General features: G+C 46.3%; 1 protein-coding gene across 4 annotated transcripts in view; it reads left to right on the top strand.

The window, feature by feature from the left end:
- Nucleotides 1-7: 7 nt before the first annotated feature.
- The window catches only part of Xrcc1 (X-ray repair cross complementing 1), a 34,777-nt gene continuing 9,855 nt past the window's right edge, over nt 8-24,929 (top strand). For all 4 annotated transcript variants that reach the window (XR_013430747.1, XR_013430748.1, XM_021735167.3 and 1 more), the window contains exons 1-13: nt 8-203; nt 584-676; nt 9,029-9,139; nt 18,482-18,640; nt 19,705-19,779; nt 19,861-19,972; nt 20,231-20,340; nt 20,414-20,525; nt 20,673-20,931; nt 21,193-21,309; nt 24,216-24,309; nt 24,443-24,575; nt 24,825-24,876. Coding sequence is in view for 2 of the 4 variants with exons in the window: in XM_021735167.3 (XP_021590842.2) it covers nt 153-203; nt 584-676; nt 9,029-9,139; nt 18,482-18,640; nt 19,705-19,779; nt 19,861-19,972; nt 20,231-20,340; nt 20,414-20,525; nt 20,673-20,931; nt 21,193-21,309; nt 24,216-24,309; nt 24,443-24,575; nt 24,825-24,876 (1,478 nt within the window). In the remaining 2 variants the exon portion in view is untranslated. The remainder of the gene's footprint in view (nt 204-583; nt 677-9,028; nt 9,140-18,481; nt 18,641-19,704; nt 19,780-19,860; nt 19,973-20,230; nt 20,341-20,413; nt 20,526-20,672; nt 20,932-21,192; nt 21,310-24,215; nt 24,310-24,442; nt 24,576-24,824; nt 24,877-24,929) is intronic.

Raw genomic sequence — 24,929 nt, forward strand, 5'->3', positions numbered from 1 at the left:
CGGTGTCGACGCGAGCGTCGGCGCGCCGCGGTTTGAAAGGCCCAAGCTTCGCGCGCTTGCGCACTTAAGCCCGCGCAGGGCGCCCTCCCTCCCCGCCCCCAAGCCAGGACCCTTCTTCATCCTCCCGTCCCGGCGAAGCCCCCGACTTTGACATGCCAGAGATTCGCCTCCGCCACGTCGTGTCCTGCAGCAGCCAGGACTCGGTGAGGGACCGGCGTGGGGGAGGTTGGAAGATGCAAGGGAATTAATGAAAGGGGCCCCGTAAGAACTTTGGGGTCTAAAAGGGAACTTCGTGGAAGTCGAAGGAGGGGCATGGGGTTTCCAGAGAGTGTGAGTGAATTCTGGGAGAAATGTGGAATTGAACTTTTGGAACTTCCGGAGAGAAATGGAGGAATAGGGAAACCCATAGCTAACTTCCAGAGGGAAAATTCCAGTGGAAACTCTAGGCGGGGTGTGGGGGGACAGACGGGGTAACTTAAGTCCGGGGCAGCCTAGAGGGCTTGGGAGGACTCAGAGGAGTGATCTGAAAGCTGAGGGCCGAGCTCTCATCTCCGCCCTAATTCTCCTTTCCTCCTGTCTCCAGACCCACTGTGCAGAGAACCTTCTCAAGGCTGACACTTACCGGAAATGGCGGGCAGCCAAGGCTGGTGAAAAGACCATCTCGGTGGTGCTGCAGGTGATCCTGCCCTCCCCTTTCCTCCTACTGACTGGGGGTATAGAATCCCAAGGTCCAGATTCTGCTGAGCCATCTGGCAGTGCCTTGAGTCTCCTTCCCTTTGGGGCCTCAGCTTCCTTCCCTGGGAGATGGGCAAGTGCAATCCCTGTTTCCCTCAGCAGAGAAGAAAAGGAGACACGAGCACTAGGCCAAGAGATGACCCTAGGAATCACTCTGTGGCCCTCAGCAGGTTGTTCCCACTTGCTCTGGCCTCAGTTTCCTCAGTTGTAACGGAATCATTGTCGTGTACCTGCCTTCTAAAATCAGTGGGCTCAAGGTTGGAAGGTACCCAGGAAGGTCATTTAGCAAATCAACTTCATTTAAAAGAGGGTGAAACTGAAGCCTAAGGAAAGGAAATGAAGTGGCCAGTCTAAGCTACCATTTCTGGAATGTGGGCTGGTTTCATTCTGAGTGCTTTTTGTATATGCTTTCACGGAGTTCACAGCCACAGACCTGTGAATTTGGAGGGAGGCAGGCTGGAAAGGGTGGTTTGGCCTGAGATAGTTACAGAATTCCAAGTAGGCTGTTCCGTCAGGGATAAGACACTGGTGGGAGAAGAGAGCTAAGTAGGTTTGAAAAATCTGCCCTTTGTCAGGTGGTGCCCTGGCATGATTCATTCTCACCACTAATAAATGACTTCTAGGGTCATTCTCACCATTATTAAATGACAATGTTGAGACTTGAGATCACAACTGAGTAGTAGTGTTTTTAACCACTTTATCATATTACATGGTTTTCATAAACTGGCTTTTACCCACCCCCACCCTTTCTGGGGATTGAACCTAGGGTGTTGTGCATGCTAAGTAGGTTCTGTACCACTGAACCACACCCCCCAGCTCCACACAGTGGCTTTCTTGATGCCAACCACATTCCTTAGTTCTGAATGGAGGAGTGTTTGGGAAGGCTGTTGGTAGGAACAAGGCTTATTTGTGAACATATTCTTTCTTTCTTTCTTTCTTTTTTTTGGGGTGGGGGGTTCTGGGAATTGAACTCAAGGGAGCACTGAGCTATATCCCCAGCCTGTTTTAGTTTTTGTTTTGAGACAGGGTCTCGCTAATTTGCTGAGATTGCCCTCAAACTTGTGATCCTCATGCCTTTGCCTCCCAAGTAGCCGGGATTATAGGTGTGTGCCGAGTACTGAACATATTCTTGGTCTCTCTTTTGCTCAGTGCCAAGTCAGAGAGCCTTTTGAAAGTAGAAGCTAAGGATTCTCTTCCCAGGAAAAATACACAGACCTACAATATTTTCTGACTTATTTTAGGTATTTAAGCATCTCTTAAATCTCTAACATAAAGATAATAATGAAAACTAGCATTATTCAGCGTTTTACAACCTGCCAGTCATCATTCTACACACCCCATGTGGTTGGTTTGTTTTTGCAGTACTGGGGAGTAAACCCAGGGCTGCTCTACCACTAACTATATCCCCCCCCACCTTTTTTTTTTTTTGAAGAAGGGGTCTTGTTAAGTTGCCAAGGCTGGCCTCTAATTTAGGATCCTCTTGCCTCAATCTCCTGAGGAGCTGGAATTATAGGTGTATTCCACCATGCCCAGCCTCCCATGGTTTAATTCATTGAATCCTCATAAAAATCTCATGACCTAGGGTCTGTTTTTATTCCCATTTTATACATGAGGAAACTGAGGTCCAGAGAAGTTATGTAACTTGCCTGAGAGCCAGTCTTTTAAACTGGGAGCTCGAGGTTGATGATGATTTTAGTTTGGGGACCTGGATTCAAATCCCAGCTTACTCACTCTGTGACCTCAGGCAAATTTTTTCATTTCTTTTAACCTGTTCTCATCTGTCCATTGGGAATAATGACATCCAAAACCAGGTGGTTGTGAAAATTTGGTGACATAATGTCTGCAGAAGTGCTCTGTCAACAAGTAGGTGTTTGTACAAAGGGAGGGATCTGTGGTTTTATTATGGGGTGATGACTCTACTGGGCTTCCTTATGATCAGGTGACCATAGGAAAATGACATTCGGTTTTGTTCACACAACTGAAGTAGGAACAGAGAAATGGAGGCAGAAGAGACAAGTCATGGAGCACGAGGGAGCCAGAGGGCCAAGGCACAGGAATTATTGGCCTGGAAGAGGCTGGAGGAGTATTGCAGCTGTCGCTGAAATAGGAAACCCAGAGTGGGAGCAGATTGGGAAGGTGATGCATTTTGACTGGGATGTGCAATTTTGATATAATTTTGGGTATTAGGGATCAGATCTGAAGCTGGAAATAGAGATATAGAAGTTGTCACTGTGGCTGGGTGCAGTGGCACACGCCTGTAATCCTAGCAGCTTGGGAGGGTGAGGCAGGAAGATCTGGAGTTCAAAGCCAGCCTCAGCAACTTAGCAAGGCCCTAAGCAACTTAGCGAGACCCTGTCTCTAAATAAAAAATGAAAAGGGCTGGGATGTGGCTCAGTGGTTAAGCACCCCTGGGTTCAATCCCCAGTACCAAAAAAAAAAAAAAAAGTTGTCACCGTGAAGACTAGCTCGTACACTCAGGGTAAGCAGATTTATTAGTTCTTTCATTTACTTATTTATTCTACAAGTATTTATTAAGTGTTTTCTGTAGACAAAGCACTATTTTAGCCCCTGGGACTGTATAGCAGTGATAAGCACTAGCCCCTCCCCCCCCCCAAAAAAAATCAGTCCTGTGGCGCTGTTATACCAGTACAGAAAGATGGAAAATAAACCAATAAACAGAACCGACATCAGATAAGTGCAGTGAAAGGGATTTTTTTTTTAAGAGAGAGAGAATTTTAAATATTTTTATTTTTTGGCGGACACGACATCTTTGTTTGTATGTGGTGCTGAGGATCGAACCTGGACCGCAAGCATTCCAGGCGAGGACACTACCGCTTGAGCCACATCCCCAGCCCCCAGTGAAAGGGATTTAACAATTAAAGGGAATGGGGGTGCCCAGCAGGGGAGGGCTGGTAACCCCAAATTTTTTATTTACATGGGCGATGGTCAAGGAAGACTCCCCCAAGAAGGTGATGCTGTTGAAAAGTGAGCTGTGCACATATCTGGGGAGGAGCCAGAGACTCCCTTGGATACACTGGAGGAGCACAAGGAGGCCCAGATGGCTGGAGTGGGGTTTGCCAGGGTGACGAAATAGGAGACGAGCTAGTGGGGTGAGGTCTACCCCCAAAACACTCAGCCTGGAAAATCATTGTAAGGACTTAAGGTTTTACTCTGGGTGACTTGGGAGCTGCTGGAGGCTCTGAGCAGAGGAAGGACAGGATCTGACTTAAGTCTTCACAGGATCCTTCTGATTCCATGTTGAGAATAAACCCCAGGGGCCAGGCAGAGCAGCAGGGAGACCAGTACCCAGCGCCACGTCAGTTGTTAACGTCTTTAATGGGGAAATCTGATTGCATCTGACAGTTGTCAAAATGCAGGGTAGCTCCAAATTCACCCTGTGCTAATTTTGGTTCTTTGGAAGTGAATGATAAGGCTGAAATTTTTGGACATTGAGGCAGTAGTCTTCTCTGTGGGTTTTCTACTACATTTCCAAACATCTTATGCAACATCTGGTGTTGCTACAGGGTTCAGTCCCCTCTGCTTGTAACAGCCCCACACACTTTTTTTTTTTTTTTTTTTTTGGTAGCAGCTATAGGAGGTTTGTCACCAATTGGTCACCTGCTCCCAAGGCAAGGAGTTCAACCTCTTTGCCTGCCACTCCTGGGGAGGAGACAGGGACTCCGTTGGAGAGACTGGAGGAGCAGCTCTCCCTGCTCTGGAGGGCACGGCCAGCACATGATCCAGATGGAACCCCTGTGCACCGCTGCAGGCGCTTTCTTTAGAAGCAGTGTTGAACAGCGTGGTGACACACATCTTGGTTTTGGTTTGGGATGGTTTCCTAATCACTCAGTTCATGACTGTAGTGTTTTAAATTCATTTTTACCTTTTGTTTTGGTTTGTTTTAAATGTGTAACATACACATAACAAATTGCACTTGTAAGTGTAGAGTTCAATGAATCTTCAAACTGTAGCTTATATACTCAAAGCCAAGTCAAGTACAGAATCTGCCTGACCCTCAAAGTCCTTTTATGCTCCTTCCTGTCACTATCCCCCATAAAGGGTAACCAATGTCGTGGATTTTTAAAAAATTTTTATCATTATAATTATTTTTAACATTTATTTTGTTTATTTATTTTTATGTGATGCTGAGGATCAAACCCAGTGCCTCATAAGTGCTAGGTGAGCGCTCTACCACTGAGCCACAACCCCAGCCCTATTATTATAGTTGTTATTATTGGTACTAGAGATTGAACCTAGGAGCACTTTTCCACTGAGCTACAGTCCTTTTTTAGTTTTTATTTTGAGATAGGGTCTCAGCAAATTGCTACAGGTTTTGCTATCCTAGAACTTGCAGTCCTCCTGCCTCAGCCTCTGGAGTCACTGAGATTACAATTGTGCACCACTACTCCTGGCCGTCCTGATATTTAACAGCATGGATGAGTTGTGCCTGATTTGAGTTTTCCATAAGTGGAATCGTGCAGTACGTGTTTGGCCTCTTGTGCTCTACATAGTGAATGTCATCTGTGGTGTTGGGTGTACCTAGAGATGGTTCCTTTTCATTTCTATATAACATTCCATTCTGTGGACATAACCAGTATAGTTTTATTATCTTTACTTTTTGAAAAAATAATATCTCCCTGTCCCTCCAATATGTTTCCTCTTCCCTCCAGTCACTCCTGCTACCCAGGGCCTCACTGTTAGCAGTTCATTGTTTTCTGCCTGGCTTGTTCTGTACATATACAAGTGTATATAACTACCTTCTCCACTCCTTTTAAAAAATATATAGTGTAAAAAAAAATTGGGGCTGGGGGTGTAGCTCAGTGGTATAGTACATGCCTAAACCCAGTGTGAAGCTCTGGGTTTAATCCCCAGCAATGGAAAATAAAAAAGGAAATAAAAAATACATGGTATATGCGGGGTGCAGTGGCACACGCCTGTAATCCTAGCAGCTCAGGAAGTTGAGTTGGGAGGATGTGAGTTCAAAGCCAACCTCAGCAGTGGTGAGGCACTAAGCAACTCAGTGAGACTCTGTTTCTAAATAAAGTACAAAATAGGGCTGCAGATGTTGTTCAGTGGTTAAGTGCCCCTGAGTTCAATCCCTGGTAACACACACACACACACACACACACACTGTATATAGACTGTTCTCCTTACTTTCTTTTCTTTTTCTTTTTTAAAAAAAATTTTATTTTTTAGTTGTAGTTGGACAAAATACCTTTATTTTATTTTTTAAAAATTTTTAATGCGGTACTAAGGATAAAACCCAGGGCCTCACATGTGCTAAGCGAGTGCTATACCACTGAGCCATGACCCCAGCCCCACTTTTTCTTCTTTTAATGAAGAACTGTATCATGCAATCCCACTGTCACTTTATATAAAGTCCCCCCTATTCTTTTAAATAGTGTTTAACATTACATTTCATGTAACTTTTTTTTCACAATATGTCTCTCAGAAACTTCTGTATATCATTTGTTTCCTCTCGTGCTTTGTGTCTTCCTGAGAAAAGAGCATTCTCACAGACCTGGGCTGCAGATGACGGTCACCCTGTGCTTGAACTTTCTTCTGACAGATGACCCTTCCTGAGAACTCCCTTCCTTTTTTGAGATAAACGTCACACAACATAAAATGCACCACTCTGACCACTTAAAATGTATCATCCAGTGGTTTTTAGTATATTGACAGAGTCTCCACGATCTAACTGCGATTATTTTCATCATCCCCAAAAGAAACCACATAACCATTTAGCAGTCACTTCCTACATGCCATCCCCAGATTACCCTTGGCAACCACTGATCTACTTTCTATCTCTATGGATTTGCCTTTTTGGCATTTCGTGTAAATGTACATGTGGTCTTTCATGTCTGCTTTCATTTACTTAGTGTAATGATTTTGAAGTTCATCATATTATAGCATGCTAAGCATGTGCTCTACCACTGCGCCACATCCCCAGCCCTCATCTTTCTTTTTAATTGAATAATATTCCATTAATACACTATATAGTGGAAAGGAAAGACAAAAATAATAAATAAGAAAAATATGCTACACAATGTTGATCCATTCATTGGTTGATAACTGTTTGGGCCCCTTCTATGTACAACTGTTTTTACTTATGAGGAAGAGAATATCACCCTTGAGGTAGACTGTCCCCACTTTACGAGTTAGGAAGCAAGCAACAGGGATGAAATGAAATCTTTTGCTCTAGGATCACACGGCAGTAAGCAAGTAGAACTGGGAAGGACCAGACCTTGTTGTTGTTTTTTTAATATTGTTTTAGTTGTCAGTGAATTTTTATATATGTATATGGTGCTGAGAATCGAACCCTGTGCTTCACACATGCCAGGCAAGTGCTCTACCACTGAGCTACAACCCCAGCCCCAGACCCTGTTCTTGACATTGGTACACAGCTCGGAACAACTCAGACATTGTCCTTGCTTTAATGGGGTTAAAAGTCTACTGTGGGACTGGGGTTATAGCTCAGTGGTACAGCGCTTGCCTCGCTCATGTGAGGCACTGGGTTGGATCCTCAGCACTGTATAAAATAAATAAATAAATAAAGTAAAGATGTTGTGTCCATCTTAAAAAAAAAAAAAAATCTTAAAACAATGTCTAGTGTGGGAAGTAGCTCAGTGGTGGATCACTTGCCTACCACGTGCAAGACCCTGGGTTCCACCCCCGGCACTACCAACACTAGAGAGGGGGACAAATGTTAGCTAATATAAACCAAGAAAAAAATTGAAGGAGGGAATACCAAGTGGCTTAGGAATAGAAAGTGGTTCCTGGAAGGAGGTGAGGGAGAATCCTTTAGTCTGAAAAGGTGACATTTGAGCAGAGACCTAAAGGGTGGAAGGTACCAGCAATGCGAAGGAGTGGGGGAAGAGTGGCCTGGGGGAAGCGGGGAGGGACATGTGCCAGGACCCTGAGGAGGGAAGGAGCCAGCGTTTCCTGGACAGGAAGCAGCCCATGTAGCTGGAGGAGGTGACCTGGCTTGCAGGAGGCCAGCAGGGCTGAGCCTTGGGAAGGCCCTGCCCTTGGTGCCTCTTCCTCCGCCCGGTAGTGCTGTGGTGCAGGAGTGCACGCACTCAGTAGCCAGCCTGCCTGGGTTCCCTGTGACTTACGTAAGTGCTTCCTGTCTGTGGCTCCTCAGTTGGAGATAATTATAGCACCTGCCTGGCAGAGCGCAGTGAGGCGAGCAGCAGCTTGTGTTGTTCTTGCCCATCTGGCACCTTGCGAGCACTCAGGTGCTGGCGGCATTTATTGCAGTTTTTGCCTGGGCACCTCCTCTCCCTTCAGGAGAAGGATTGTTAGGCTGACCCTTCCCGTTTGCCTGGCTGCTTTTCAGAGATGTTGGATTCAGATTGGAAATGACAGGGCTAGGTTTGGAACCCAGGTCTGTCTCACCCCAAGTTCAGGCTCCTTCCTCCCATAAAGCTATGTTCCTTTTTGTCGCATCAGGCAAACGAAGTCTTGGTGACTTCCTGACTGGAAGGTGAGAGAGGAGATGGGAGCAGCAGATAGTCTCTGGGGGACAGGGCAGGGCAGCAGAGAGTGGTGGACTAGGGATCTTTGAAGACATAATAACTCAATATTCTGGGGTCCTAGTGAAAGAGCCCCCAGCCGGAAGGCAGGAGGTTTGCATCAGTATTTCCTGACTGCTCCCACCTCTGCACGGCTCTGTGCAGCTCCAGCTGTCAGGAAGGAATAGCCGATCCCGAGGGAGTTCTTATTATAGATAGGTCTTCCTTTCTTTTAACAAATAACTATCCAGCATCAATTACTAATACTTCCTAACTGACAGTGGTTGAGCACCTACTACGTGCCATGCCCTGTGACCATGTTATTTTTGTGCATGGTCTTCAGTGTGATCAGCCCTGTTTTATAGATGAGGAAACTGAGGCTCCAGGAGGTTAGCCAGCAAGGTGACACAGCTAGTGTGTGGCAGATCTGGGATTCAAACTGAGGAATCAGTAATGAGCAAAACTGGACAAGCCTCCATCCATCCATCCGTCTCTTCTAGGAGCTTCTGTGGAGTCTGTGAGATGAGTTCAATGAAGTTATAAATGTGGCATGTGGAGTCTGAAGAGACCAAGATGTATTTGCTTGGTATTCACCTGGGTCATGCCATGCTCTATCCAACCCGCAGGAACACAGTGGCACTGTTCCCCATTGACACATAGATGACATTGCAGGGGACATGGCAGCCCAAATGGGGGTGATCTCTTTTTCAGTCTCTGGCCCCCACAGCAGGCCCAAAGATACAGCAGACATTGATGGTGGCCTTTCTCCCTGCCCACAGTTGGAGAAGGAGGAGCAGATACACAGCGTGGACATCGGGAATGATGGCTCAGCCTTTGTAGAGGTGCTGGTGGGCAGCTCGGCTGGAGGGGCCGGCGAGCAAGACTATGAGGTAAGCGGGCCTGGGAGATGCTGACCTCTGCCTGTCCCTGTAGGGCCTCTGGCGTTCCTTGCAAGGGTGAAGTCATATCCTTTAGCTGCTTTCTGGAGGGTTGCCAGGTGTGCAGAGAAGACAGAGAGCAGACATGGGTGGTGAAGGGCCATCAGGGAAGAGCCAGTTGCTTATGTCATGCTGCATAAAAAACAGAGACTCTTGCTGGGTTCTGGAGTTTAGTTGCTGCTTGAGAGCAAAGCTGCTCTTCTCTTGTCAGGTCCCCAGCGTTCTCCCAGATTCCCTGGCATTTGAGATTCAGCGTCATTTGGGACGCCTCTGTTAGGCATTTCATTTGCAACAAATGTTTACAAGAAGGAATGCCTTTAGCTCTATTACAGATATCTTATTTTTTAATGTTTTAAAGATGTGATCGTGCTGTGTTGCCCAGTCCATCCCTGAACTCCTGGGCTCAAGCCATCCCTCTCAGCCTCTTGGGTAGCTGGAACTAAGGTGCTGCCACTGCACCTGGCTTACACGGTCCCTTTTTCACTGGTTGAGTTATTAGAACTGGATTTGTAAGGTGCTAGTTATTCAGCTTGTTAATCGGGGGTGGGTAGAAATAAACCTCCTGTTCACAAAGTCTGAGTGAACAAACCAGTTTTCTACAAGATACATTTGTTATAGGAAGAAAGTTTTTAATTGAGGTATATTTTGTATACAATGAAATGCATAGACCTGCACGTGCGGGGAAAAAGTTTTGATATATGTATACCCAGTGTAAAAGCCCCCCAAGCATTTCCAGCATTCCTTACAGTTCCCTGTGTCCCCTGCAGTCCACTCTTCTGACTCCAGTTTAAGACAAGCTCTGAGTTATTTTCTGTCACTATAGATAGGTTTTCCTGACCACTAATTTCATGTCAGTGGACTCTTGCAGTGTGTATCTTTTTGGTGACTGGTTCTTTCACATTATATATTCTTTTTTGGCATTCTTCCACATTGTGCAGATGCCAGTGGTTTGTTCCATCTTGTTGCTGAATAGGAACTATTATATTCTATTATATATTATATATTCTATTCTATATATATTATATATATTCTATTCTATATATATTATATATTCTATTATAGGAATATTCCATGGTTTGTTTATCTGCTCTTGTGTTCGTAGGCATCTGGGCTATTTCCAGTTTTGATTTTGTTTTCTTTTTGTGGTACTGGGGATGGAACCCAGGGCCTCCTGCATGGTAGGCAAATGCTCTACTACTGAGCTACACCCCCAAAGCCCTCAGTTTTTCACTATTAGGAATAAATCTTCTATGAACATTCTGTAGAAGTCTCCGTATGGAGATAAGTTGTCATTTATTTTGGATAATACCTACAAGTTGAGTTGTGGAGTCTTAAGAGTAAATATATTTTAATCTTATTAGATATTGACAGGTTTCCAAAGTGGTTGCACCATTTTCTGTTCCCTTCAGAAGTGTTTGAAAGTTCTAGTTGCCCTGCATCTTTGCCTATTGTTAATTGGCAGTGGCAGTATTTTTATTTTTACTTTTAAGCATTCAAATGATGCTTAGTGGTTTTGATTTACACTTTCCTGAAAAGTAAAAACTTTATATACATTTCATGTACTTTGTTATGAAGCGTCTACTCAAGTCTTTGGCTTGTTCTTTATTTTGTCTTTTTGTCTGTGATTTGCCTTTTCAATGTCTTAACAATGCACGTGTGTGGGGGCGATGGCTCTAGGGAATCCAGAACCGTGCACCTGCTAGGCAGGCATTCTGCCACTGAACTACATTATTAGTGCCTTCTGCTGAGCAGAGCTGAGGAAGTCCAGCCTCTCAAGGGTTATTTTTATTATTTTAAATGCTTAGTGTCTTTTGTGTCCTATAGGAAATAATTGTATGCCCAGAGTAATAATGGTCTCTGTGTGAGTTTCCTGGCACTACTGTAACAATCACTGCAAACTCAATGGCTTCAAATAACACAAATTTATTATCTTACAATTGTGGACATCAGAAGGCTAGAATCCGTCTCACTGGGCGAAAATCAAGTATCGACAGGACTGCGTTCTTTTGTGAGGCTCCAGGGGAGAATTCATCTTCTTGTCTCTTCCAGCTTCTAGGGGCCACCTGCTGGCCTCTTCCATCTAAACTAACACTTCTATTACTGTAACATCTGCTTCCATCATCATTTCTGCCCTGACTCCGGCTTTCTTGCCTCTTTCTTATAAAAAGACCCTTGTGATGAGCTGGGCATGCTGATACATGTATTTTCAGCTTCTGGGAGACTGAGGTGGGAGGATCCCTTGAGCCCAGGGGTTCAAGACCAGCCTGGACAACATAGCAAGACTTCATCTCTGAGAAGAAAAGAGAAGAGAAACCTTCATGATGACATTGGGCCCATTGGGTAATCCTGGGCAATCTCCCTCATCATAAGATCTTCAACTTGCTGAGGCTGGCTTTGAACTCGCAATCCTCCTGCCTCAGCTCCTGAGCTGATGGGATTATACCACACTGTCTTAATAGAAAAAGTAAATGCTGAAATCAAGCTGTGTTGGACTTCTAATGCTAGCCTGCTTCAAGATTCTTTTGGGCTATTTAAGATCTTTGCATTTATTTCCATATAAAGTATAAAAAGCTTGTCAGTTACTTTGTTGATTGATTTCAGATTTACAGGAAAGTTGCAAAAGTAGTGCAAAGAATTTTCATATACTCTTCACTTAGAGTCCCCAAAGTTGTTTTTATTTGTTTTTTGTGGTGCTGGGGATTGAATCCAGGGCCTCAAGGCAAGCACCCTACCAACTGAGCTATATCCCCAGCACTAGAGACCCTAAAGTTAACACGTGCATATTTTTTCCTGAAGTGAGTATCATAAATTATATGATGCTCCTTAATTCCCTTAATTCCTGCATATTTCAGTGAGTTTTTCCTAAAAACACTTTTTCTTTTCTCTTCTTCCTTCCTTCCTTCCTTCCTTCCTTCCACTGGGAATTGAACCCAGGGGTGCTGAGCTATATCCCCAGCCCTTTTTATTTTGAGTCAAGATCTCACTAAGTTGCCCAGGCTAGCTTTGAACTTGCAATCCTCCTGCCTCAGCCTCCTGAGTAGCTTAGATTATAGGTGTGGATCTCATGCCGGCCTCCTTTCCACTCTTCTTTTTCCCATGCTGCCATGATGACTGACTAGTACCTCTAGTGCAGTGTTAAATGGAAGTGGCGAAGTGAACACCCTTGCCTTGTTCCTGATATTAAGGGGGAAGCATTGAGTCTTTCACCATTAAATATGACTGTAGGTTTGTTTGTTTGTTTGGTACCGGGAATTTAACCCAAGGGCTCTTAACCACTGAGCCACATCCACAGCCTCTTTTATGTTTTATTTGGAGACAGGGGCTCACTGATTACTCAGGGCCTTACTAAGTTGCTGAGGCTGTTTTGATTGGTTGATTATATATATTTATATATATATATATATTTTTAGATGTCAGTCTGAGGAAGTTTTTTTCTGTTCCAGTTGAGAGATTTTTGTTAAATCACAAAAGCATGTTCAATTTTATCAACGTTTTCTGTTGTACAGGGAATTTTTTTCTTTCTCAATACTGGGAATTGACATAGTTCTATCCATGAGCTACATCCCTAGCCCTTTTTATTTTTTATTTTGAGACAGGGTCTTCCTAAGTTGCTGAGGCTGACCTTGAACTTTCATACTCCTGCCTCAGTTGTTGGGATTATGGTTCCTGGCTACAAGGAACATTTTACCAAATGAAGTTTCTTATAATAAATATTTTTATTCTCAAGGTGAGATAAGTCAGCAGTCTTTGGAACTATTGTGAAAAAGTTCTCCTCTTGGCAGATCAGTGTTATTCTTTATAATGATAAAAACAGAATAAGTGCATTAAAAATTGTATTTGTAGTTGTAGATGGACAACATGCCTTTGTTTTATTTGCTTATTTTTTGTATGTGGTGCTGAGGATAGAACTCAGTGCCTCACACATGCTAAGCAAGTGCTCTGCCACTGAGCTACGACCCCAGCCCCAGAATAAGTGCATTTTAAGCTAAGATTATCATATCTGGTGTTTGTTTTGCTTTGCTTGCCTTTCTAGAAAGGAGGACTGGATAGCTCAGAGTTTTGTCTTCCCAAGGTCCAAAAACACCTATGCTGACAGTTTTATTCTTTCAAGGTGTGGTTTTTTTTTTGTACTGGATATTGAACTCTGGGATGCTTAACCACTGAGCCACATCCCCTGCCCCCCCCCTTTTTTTAAATATATTTTATTTAGAGACAGGGTCTTGCTGAGTTGCTTAGGGCCTTGAGAAATTGCTTAGGCTGGCGGTGATCCTCCTGCCTCAGCCTCCCTAGCCACTGGAATATTTTACCAAACATTTTACTGGTATTACAGGTGTGCATTGGTGGCACCTGGCCTTTCAAGGTTTTTTGTTTGCTTGTTTGTTTTTTAAATACCCAGGATTAAACTCAGGGACGTTCAACCACTGAGCCACATCCCCAGTCTTATGTTGTATTTTATTTAGTTGAGTTGTATTTATTTAGTTGCTTAGTGCCTCACTTTTGCTGGGGCTGGCTTTGAACTCTCAATCCTCCTTCTTCAGCCTCCTGAGCCACTGGAATTACAGGATTGCGCCACCAAGCCTGGCCTTTCAAGGTTTCTAGTTAAATTTCTGCTCTGGTTCTATTCTGTTACAACTTCTAGCCACAACTGAATTGAGGTCTCTGGGTCTTAGTGCTTGGTTTCCACTGAGAAATTAGATATAGCTGGAAGAACCAAGAAAGAAAAGGTAAAAGGGTGGAGCAGGTGTGGTCAAGGTTAACATCACCTACAAATCAAGCATGAGGCACATTATAGCAATAACCAATGTCATTTTCTACAAAGCCAACATGTTCTTTCTTCACCCTCTAAACTGTACAAAGGAGTTCTAGGGTTAGTACGGACTAGAGGTAAAAGATTTAATTTTGGAAGCTTAAAGGCAGCATTGGATGGTGCAAGTCTGACAACCAGAGTGGATATCTCTTTACATCAAATGGGAGGAGATACACAGAGGAAATCTGCCTCTTAGTGTGGACAGTAGTTGCTGCCACAGTCTGCATTATCCTTTTATTCCAGTCATCAGGTGAGAAATTCAGCTTCCCTGTCCTCAGAATCAGGCCTTTAAAAAAAAAAAATTAAGTGTTTGGTACTAGGGATTGAACCCAGGAGCATCCACTGAACTGCATCCCCAGCCCCCCCCCTTTTGTGTGTGTGTGTGTGTGTGTGTGTGTGTGAGAGAGAGAGAGAGACAAAGTCTTGCTAAGTTGCTTAGGTCCTCAGTGAATTGCTGAATTGCTGATGCTGGCCTCGAACTTGCAATCCTTCCATGTCAGCTGCTAGAATTGCGGAGATTACAAGCATGGACCACCACACCCAGCTGAGAATAGGCCTTTTATAAGCAAATACAGTCAAGGCCAGGGTGATAGCTTCCCTTCTTATGATTTCTTTGTCTTTGTTGTTTTCTTTTCACAAACAGAGCTGGCCACAAAGAGACATGTAGTTATATTCTGCATTTTTCTCAGCAAAAGGCCTTTATTTTCTAATTTTATAAATTTCACAGTATGTCATTTAAAAAAGAGCCTAAGTAACAGAATACACCTAGTCAAAAGTTTCTTATTGGATCTGGAAATATAATTTGTTCTTTCCTAAGGAAGGAAAAAGGAAGGACCCCTTTTCCTTGGGGGTCTAGCATTAGGCAGGCCCAGAGTTGATCTGGCAGCGTAACGAAGTTAGAGTGTTTCATTGGCATCTCTTTGATTCTTTTGGATTTGGCCTCATGGTCACAAGATGATAGTTGCTGCTCCATCTATCACTTGGTAACATCCAAAGCAAGAAGTGGGAGGGGAGGCGGATGGCAGAAATGCAGTAGCCCTCTTCCTTCCTCTGTTTCTCTTTATTGAACAAAGAAAATCTTTCCTAGAAGCCCCAAGCAGCCTTCCTCTTCTCTCTGACTGGATAGAACTGGATCACAGTCCAACCACTGGCAGAGGGATGGGGTTGTTTGAATCAATCATGATTTATTCTGTTATGTTGGGTACACACCTTCTTCTCTTTCAAAACATCTTGGTCAGGTCTGATTGTCTTTTGTTCCTTTGTCATACTATCAGTAACTCCATTATTTCTTTAAATGATTAAATAGAGTTATTTTTATGTTGTATGTTTTATAATTTGAATAAGTTTGGTTTCTGCTGACCCTAAGTCAAGGGCAGCTGCATCCCAGAGGTGCATGCGTGTGTGTGTGTGTGTGTGTGTGTGTGTGTGTGTGTGTGTGTGTTTAATCATTGACTTCTGTTCTTTGGGCATCTATCTGTGGGAATCCTCTCAGGGCATGCTTTGAAGTTCAGTCCTCCAAAGACGAGTTCCCCTGGGTCAGGCGGTAATTCATCTGGTGCTGAGGATCGAACCCAGTGCCCCACAAATGCAAGGCAAACGCTCTACCACTGAGTTACAGCCCCAGCCTGGCAGTATAAGTTTTAACTGCAAATGTTTGAGAGTAAGATTTGTGACTGGGAGTTCTGCAGAGAGAATTTTTCTCCTTTTCTCAGTGAAGGCCAAGATAGTTCTTCTAGACTGTTTCCATAGGCACAATTTCCCCTAATTTACCTACTGAGAATGTTACCCTTTGAGGATCCCAGCTCTCTGTGATGTGGCAGTGATCTCTGAGGTGCCATCTTCTTTGCTTGGGGGCCAGGCTCTGTCTCGTCTTCTCTACCAAACCACTCAGGGCCCTTTATTTATATCTTTGATTTTCAGTACAGGCACAGGTTCATTTAGAAAACCAAGGATTACACATTCAAGCTTTTTTACTGCTGTGACCAAAAGACCTGACAAGAATATCGAGGAGAAAAGGATTATTTGCTGCTCATGGTTTTAGAAGCTGCAGTTCATAGACGGGTGACAGCATTGCTCTGGGCCCAAGGTGAGGCAGAATATCATGGCAGAAGGGAATGGTGGAGGAAAGCAGCTCAGGACTTGGCCACAGGAAGCAGAGACCAGGGCCTTTTAAAATCAAGTTCTGTGCCAACTGGCATTAGCATCAGGATAGACCAGAAAAATCAGTGCTGCCATTGCGGGCATGCCCCCACCAGGAGACCACACCAGTTGCTTTAGCAAAGGGAACATAATGTGAAGAATTAGTAGCTAGGTTTCCTTCCAGCCTGAGGTCTAATGAAGAAGCAACAGCAGAGAGCAGCTTCTAGGATTGCAGGAACTGGAGAAGCTGGAATTAATGAAATGTACATGGTTAGAAACCAAAGGTGGGGTGGCTACATGTGGGGAGGCCTAAACTCAGATCCCAAGGAGGAGTTGTTCTCCCATCCACTGCCTCTGGTGTCCCTGAGAGAGGCAGGATGAGGCTGGCTCCACAGATGTCAGGAAGCTGTAAACTGGATTAATCTGGGGCTGTAGGAAAGATCCTCAGTAGCTGTGTCCTGGTGTGCTCCTAGAGTCTGCAAATGGACAAGAAGGAGCAGAGCCCTCTCCTCATACCTTGCAGCCCAGTGAGGCTGTTTCTCTTCCCCTTGTCTCTAGCTCCCCCTATTGGCAGGGCCTGGTAAGGTGTAGTGGGCAACAGAAATGTCCTTCACCAAGGGCAGCCCACATCATAGTGCCAAGGGTGAGGTGGGTGTGAGTGGAGAAGCAATCACTTAATAATTGACGCTGTTCCCTGCATTTTTGGATTCTGCTTTATCATTTCTGGCCTCCTGTAATTCTCTTAGCCTTTCCACTGACTCAGCCATGCATTTCCAAAGGCATTTGAATATTGTGCCAGTCACTATGAATACTCTCTGCTGGGAGAGTTCCTTAGACATGTAGCCTGCCATATTGTCTGATGTTAAAACTCCATGGAAGAGTTCAGAGAAGGATCATTCAGATCCAGAGGTTAGAAAGAGTCCTTTGGACTACCATATGATCCAGCAATCCCACTCCTGGGTGAATACCCACAAGAAATAAAAATCAGTATGTTAAGATATTTCTGCATAATATAAACATATCCCCATGTTTATTGCAGCGTGATTCACAATAGCCAAGATATGAAATCAATTGCAGTATCCAGCAGTGGACGAAGAGATACAGGAAACATTGCTTATATCCACAACGGAATATTATTCCACCATAAAAAGAATGAAATTCTAGCTGGGCATGGTGGTGTATGTGGCTCAGGAGGCTGAGGCAGGAGGATCGTGAGTTCAAAGCCAGACTCAGCAAAAGTGAGGCACTAAGTAACTCAGTGGGACCCTGTCTCTAAATAAAATACAAAATAGGGCTGGGGATGTGGCTCAGTGGCTGAGTGCCCTGAGTTCAAGCCCCAGTACCAAAAAAAAAAAAAAAAGAAAAAAGAAAGAAAGAATGAAATTCTGTCATTTGCAGCAACATGGATGGTACTGCAAGAAATCATGTTAAGTTAATAAGCCAAGTACTGAAAGACAAACACCACATGTTCTCACTTAAGGAGGGAAGCTTAACAGTTGATCTCAAATAGGAAATAGAGAATAGAAGAGTGGTTCCTAGATCCTGGGAAGGGTGTGTGAGAGGAGGGGTGGAGAGAGAATGGCTGATGGGTGCAGGGTTACAGTTGGATAGGAAGAATGACTTCTCCATAGCACAGAATAATCACAGTTGGCAAGAATTAATTGTACATTTCAAAATAGCTAGTAGAGAGAATTTTGAATGTTCCCAATGCAAAGAAATGTGCCAGTTACCCTGATGTGATCATTGCACACTGTTTACATGTATTGAATGTCACACTGTACCCCATAAATCTGTGCGATTGATATGTATCAATTTAAAAACATGCATATATATCTATATTGTGGGTTGGGGATAGAAGTTGGTGGTGCGGTGTAGGTCAGTGGTAGAGTGCTTGCCCTAGTGTGCATAAGGCTCCGTATTTGATCACCACAAATAAATTTTTTAAATATATATAAAGATAGTCGGGGCTGGGATTGTGGCTCAGTGGTAGAACGCTTGCCCAGCACATGCGATCCTCAGCACCACATAAAAAATAAGTAAGTAAATAAATAAATAAAGATATTATGTCCAACTACAACTAAAAAATAGATAGATAGATAGATAGATAGATAGATAGATAGATAGATAGATAGATAGATAGATAGATAGATGGATAGGTATTTTAAAAGTACCTTGGAAACCTGTGTCAAGTCAATACTTACTGGGTCTGGAAGTGTCCAGGCTCAAGCTAGAGTCTAATCGTCCCCTACCGCATACCCTTGGGTCCCTTGTCCTCTTGCCTAGCCCCTAGGAGGTGTCATCTAAAGCAGCCAGCCCTGGTTCTCATTCACCATGCCTTCTTCTCTCAGGTCCTTCTGGTAACCTCATCCTTCATGTCCCCTTCTGAGAGCCGCAGTGGTGCAAACCCCAACCGTGTTCGCATTTTTGGGCCTGACAAGTTGGTCCGGGCTGCCGCAGAGAAGCGCTGGGACCGGGTCAAGATTGTGTGCAGCCAGCCCTACAGCAAGGTACCTCACTGAAGGCGCAGAGCCCTTGGTTCTGGGTGAGGAGGGAACTGAGGGGCCGATCCTGAGTCCCAGAGGGCTGAGAGGAATGGATAACTCTATCCCCATGGGGTTGTTGGCAAAGCTGGGATCCCTGCATTCCTGGAAATGGGTTTGGGATCCTCCCCATGCTGAGAAGCTTATTTCCCTGGAGTCTAGCAAAGGTGAACTGTGGCACATCCGAAAGGAATTGGAGGAGGGGCAACTGACTCATCAGCAGGGACTAGAGTTAACCTCATGGGACTGTAGTCTGACCATTGGGTTCAAAACATGCCTATGTCACTTTTTAGCTATGTGAACCTGGGCAGGTGACTTAGCATCTCTGGGCCTCTATTTCCTAATATTTATACAGGAGTCTCAGCTGTGGTGACAGTGAGACCCAAATATGTAATAGCACAGCACAATAAAGATGTACTTCTTGCCATTCAGCTGTCCTGGGAGGTATTTAGCTGGTCAGCTGCCTCCTCTCCATGAGGTCATTTGGGGATCCGACTCCTCCTACTTTGTGGCTCTGCAGCCAGCTGGCAGAGCAGGAGAGAACTGGGAGTATTTCTGTGTTCAGGAAGTAGTACACAGCATTCCTCCCATTCCTAGTAGGAATTTGAGCACGTGGAAGTAAATTCGCTTGGCTGCCCAGCAGTCTTCGCCAGTTGCTGTGAGGGCTAAAGGAGCTAATGCATGTCAAGGGCACAGAGCTGACCTGACCCTGAGTCAGGGCCCAGCACAGTTCTGTATCATCATCCTCATCCATAGGGCACCTCCTTAGACATTGTGTCCTTATGAGAGAAAGAGCAGGGCTGGGGGTGTGGCTCAGTGGTATAGCACTTGCCTAGCACACGTGAGGCACTAGGTTTGATCCTTAGTGCCACATTAAAATAAAATAAAGGTATTGTCCACCTACAACTAAAGTATATATACATATAAAAAAAAGAGAAAGAGCCAGAAAGGGACTTTTCTAAGTGAAAGGGTCTTCGGGCCAGGTTCTGTCCTTGGCCCATACACCCTGACTTTCACTCCTGCTTTCCCAGGACTCCCCCTATGGCCTGAGTTTTATACGGCTTCATAGTCCCCCAGATAAAGACCAGGCAGAGACCCCGTCCCAGGTAAGCTCCACCTGCCACCCCTTTCCTCTCCACCCCTACCTGCCAGCCATCCTTCCACTGCACTGACTTGTGGGACCTTAGAAGGTGACCGTGACCAAGCTTGGCCAGTTCCGTGTGAAGGAGGAGGATGACAGTGCCAGTTCCCTGAGGCCAGGGGCTCTCTTCTTCAGCCGGATTAACAAGACATCCCCGGGTGAGTGTGGGAACCTGGGTGCTAAGTTAATGGAGGGTTGGGACCTGGACTCATAGGTCTGAGAGGAGGTAGCTGGACCCCTGGGTCTGAGAGAAGACAGCTCGGGGCCTGGACCCCTAGGGCTAAGGGAGGAGAGCTTGGGCCCAGACCCCTAGATTACTGCTGGGTTTTAGGACTGACACTGTATGTCCCATGGATAGGAGCGAAAGGGTCTCAGGCCCAGCCCTTTCATCCTGCTTCCGCTTTCTCCCTCTGTAGCCACAACCAGTGACCCAGCAGGGCCCAGCTACGCAGCAGCTACCCTCCAAGCCTCTAGTGCGGCCTCCTCGGCCTCCCCAGTTTCCAGGCCTGTCAGCAGCACCTCTAAGGTGAGATCACGAGACTTCGGTGGGATGGAGAAGGAAAGAAGCTGGAAGCCTCAGCCCATTCTTACCCCCACAGCCTCAGGAGTCTCCCAAAGGGAAGAGGAAGTTGGATTTGAATCTAGAAGAAAGGAAGATCCCCAACAAACCATCAGCCCAGCCCTCACCACCTGCCCTCAAGAGACCCAAATGTGAGCTAACTAGATCCCTGATTTCCACACGGCCTGGACTCCAGGCCCTGACAGGGAGGACTGAGGCGTGAATTCCTGGGCCTGGGGGAGGGGCTGGACGTTTAGCCCCAGTGGTATTAACTGACTCTTTACCCTTTTGCTTCCCAGTACCAGCTCCTACCCGCACCCCATCCACGGCCCCCGTTCCTACCGCAGCACAGGGGGCAGTGCCAGGGAAGCCCCGGGGAGAAGGCACCAAGGCCAGGGGAGCCCGAGCTGGCCCGCAGGAGCTGGGGAAGATCCTTCAGGGTGTGGTGGTGGTTCTGAGTGGCTTCCAGAACCCCTTCCGCTCAGAGCTCCGGGACAAGGCTCTGGAGCTGGGTGCCAAGTATCGTCCAGACTGGACCCCAGACAGCACTCACCTCATGTAGGCCGCCTTCCTGCCCTGCCCTGTCCTCCATTGCTTCTCTTTCTACCTCCCTGCCACCCGCTGCTTGTCTGTCTCCCTGGCTCACCTGCCTCTGCCTCTTTTTCTCCTCTTATTTCTACATCTGTCTTATCTCCCATCCCTTCCGTCTCCAGTGTCACTTGCTCTCTTTACTTCCTCTCCCCCTCTCTGTCACTCCTGTTTTTCCCCTTTGCCCCTCAGATCACGCCTAACCAAACCCCTCAATTCTGCCCCCACCAGCTGTGCCTTTGCCAACACCCCCAAGTACAGCCAGGTCTTGGGCCTCGGAGGTCGCATTGTGTGTAAAGAATGGGTACTGGATTGTCACCGCATGCGTCGGCGGCTGCCCTCCCGAAGGTGAGGCCTCACTTCACACGTGCAGCCCACACGCACCCAGCCTGCCCCTCGTCCCCATGCTGACCAAGAGCTCAGGTGGTTCCAGCCCAGAGTCAGCCAGCTTCAGAGAGGAGGGACAGAGCTGGAAGGGACTCTTCTGGGAAGAGTCCTTCTGGGAAGGTCCCAGAGGGCTCTGGGAGTCTTCCTAGTGGAAAGGAAAAGGACATTGCAAGCTGCAGGAACTGCGCATACAGAGGCATTGGGTGGAGGACAGCACTGGGGCCTGGTCGTTTGTCACTCACAGCAGGTCCTGAAGCCTCTGCTTGGTTGGTGCCATGCTGGGCCCTGCAGTGCTGCGACCTAACTTTGAGCCTTGCTCTGAAGACATCTCACTTTGATGAGGTTCAGACTTGTTAAAACCTAGTATGGGGGAAGGCCCCGGGAAACCCACAACAAGTCAGGAAGAGGGGGCGTCTTCTGGGACAAGAAAAGGTCTGCCTCTCTGAGCACAGGCGGAGGACTTGCTGAGCAGCGGGGGCAAGGGTGGGCTACCTGGAGCATCTGTGGAGCTTGCAGCAGAAGGTGCAAATGGCAGAGAAACGAGGCTGCGGGAAGTGGGAGCCTGGGAAGACTTTGGAGCTGGAGAAGAGTAGGATCATATCTGAGGCCTGTGGGTAGAAGGGGAGTCTTGAGTTGTGCTGCAGGCCTGAGTGTGTTCGGAAGTAGGTCTGTACTCTGTGCTATGCTTCTGTTTTTAAGGGATACTGTCTGGGGTCGGGGAATGAAACTGGAAAGGCGGGTGGGGTTAGTTCAGCTTGGCTGAGGTGCTGGGCTCTGTCCAGCTCCACAGACCTTTTGTACCTTGTTCTGGACTCTAAACGTGTCTGAGAGCCTTGAGTTCTTTTCTGGCTTTGGCACAAACTCCCTTGGCTGCACAAGCATCCTGAGCCATGTGAGTGTATGTTTGTCCTGATGTCTGTCATGTTTACTACAGTCATATCAATGGCTTTGACTAGAGGGTGCTCCCCTCTAGTATGCTCCATAGCTGAGGATGTTGTGCGACAGTCTGTATACCTGCGAATTGCCTCTCTGAAAACCAGAACTCAAAATTCTAAAACTCATGTCGTCTCAAGCATCTCCTCTATGAACAGAGGGGAGCCACAGAAGGTTTGAGGGGGACAGGGGCAGGCTCTGTAAGGGATGTGGTGTCCGGGGGAAACTGCAGATGGGGACCCAAAGAGACTGGGGCCTTAGAGATGGAAAGAAGGTGGAAGCAGGTGGTTTAGGATACATTTGGGGCAGAAGAAACCAGATTGGGATCACTGGGAGACTCCAAGGAGGACACGGAGGAAAATGGAACAAGATAAACACTGTCGGATTTATGACCGGGTTTTAACCAAAAAAATTCAGAAAACATGTTGTATTTTAAAAACTCAAGGATAGAAGAGTCCAGGGCATGGACACAATATCTTTATTTACTTATTTTTATGTGGTACTGAGGATCGAACCCGGGGCCTCACGCATGCTAGGCGAGCGTTCTACCACTGAGCCACAGCCAAAGCCCACAAACTGAGGTTTTTAAAAAACATTTTTGGAGTAGAGCACATGCTTAGTATGCATGCACTCCAGGTTTTATTCCCTAGCACTGCAAAAAATAATCCTGGATGCTGTTTCTCCAGCCTTGAGACAGCCAAGTCATACATGAAGGGTCTTAATGAAGCAGTATTCGCTTCTGCTTACACGCTCTGCCCTGTGATTTGGGAGCAAATTAAATATCTCTCTGTGCCTTAGTTTCTTCACTTGTAAAATGGTGCTAAAAATAGCCCCTACATCAGGATTCAGTGAGTCAGTATTTGCCAAGACTTGGAACAGTTCCTGGTGCACATGAAGTCCCACATAAGCCTTAGCTGTGACTGCTGTTATTACAGCTGGGAGGTTCCTTTCCTGAGGCAGCCACTGCATGCAGAACCATGCGGAGCATCAGGGTCTTCAAAATACACAGGGACCCTTGGTGTCATCAGGGGCTGGGGGCTGTTTCAGGACACTCATACACACACTGGGGGATCCGTGCATACTCAAGTCCCATATATAAAACTGTAGGCAAGGCATGGTGGTACACACCTATAATCTTACTACTCAGGAGGCTAAGGAAGGAGGATCCCAAGTTCAAGGCCAGCCTAGGCAATAAAATAAAATAAAACTGCAGTATTTGCATACTATACATATCCTGCTATATATTTTAAATCATCTCTAGATCACTTATAATACTTATAATACCTAATACTATGTAAGTGCTGTGTAAATACTTGCTATACTTGTGTTGTTTAGGGAATAATGACAAAAAATGTACATGTTCAGCCAGGCACTATGACCATGCCTCTAATCCCAGCAACTCTGGAAGCAGAGGCAAGAAGATCAAAGTTCAAGGTCAGCCTCAGCAGCTGAGCTAGACCCTGTCTCAAAATAAAATATAAAAATTTTTTTAAGGGTTGGGCATGTGGCTTAGTAGTAGAGCATCCCTGGTTTCAATCCCTGGTAAAACACACTCACACTCACACACACAGATACATTTATGTTCACTACAGATAGAGCTTCCTCCCGCCCCCCCAGATATTTTCCATTCACAGTTATTTGGATCTACAAAGGGCCAACTGTATTTGCTTTTGAGAATTTTCCCTTAATTGGTGGCATTTTCCTAGTGAGAAATTTATTTTGACTCTCAGAGGGGAAGCCTTTTTCATATTTTTCTTTCCTCTCTGAAATGAGACATGTCTTCCCCCAAGGAGGAGGTGAGGAGAGTGTGCTGGACTGATGGCCCCGGGGTCCTTCTCCAGCCGGGAGGGGACAGGATCCCCACCCTGAGTGCTTGCTCTCCCTCCTCGCCGAGGGCTTGGTGTTCTCCAGTCTTACGCCCCTTCCTCCCTCAGGTACCTCATGGCCGGGCCTGGCTCCAGCAGCGAGGATGAGGGGGGCTCTCACAATGGCAGCAGTGAGGATGAGGCCCCCAAACTTCCTCCCAAGGTCTGGTGCCCCTGCCCGTATGGGGGAGGGCATATTGGGAGGGGACACAATGTGGTGCCCCAGCCCCCTGCGGACAGACCCCACCCCCAACATCTCTGCTCCCGTTCCTCACCCACAACCCTCCCTCACTCAGCGCCCCCAGGCCAAAACCAAGACCCCCCAGGGAGCTGGACCCAATTCACCCCAAAGGCCCCCAACTCCCGAAGAGACCAAAACAGCCTCGCCAGGGCCCCAGGAAGATACCGACGTTGAGGAGGACCAGTCAGGTTAGAGTCTGAGGGAGGAGGGGCTGGGCTGGGACTCCAGGGGCTGAGGGAGGGAGGCTGGGCCTGGAATCTCTAGATTCCAGACAAGTGGAAGCAGGGGGCCTTGGGGCCCAGGTAACTGGGTCTGGAGGGCGTTGAGGTTGGGTTTGGCATGCCTGGGTCTGTGCTTGGGTGCCGTTCTGAGAAGTGGGTGTCACCGAGCTTCCCAGAAGACAAAGCACTTCTCAGGGGCTGAGCTTCTGCTCACAGGACAAGACAATGGAGCGGAAGATTCTGGGGACACTGAGGATGAGCTGAGGAGGTAGGCTGGGGACTAGGGTTAGGGCGACCTGGCTTTGAGTGTGGCGATCTGCT

This window comes from Ictidomys tridecemlineatus, chromosome 15 (assembly GCF_052094955.1).
Source record: "Ictidomys tridecemlineatus isolate mIctTri1 chromosome 15, mIctTri1.hap1, whole genome shotgun sequence".
Classification (NCBI taxonomy): domain Eukaryota; kingdom Metazoa; phylum Chordata; class Mammalia; order Rodentia; family Sciuridae; genus Ictidomys; species Ictidomys tridecemlineatus.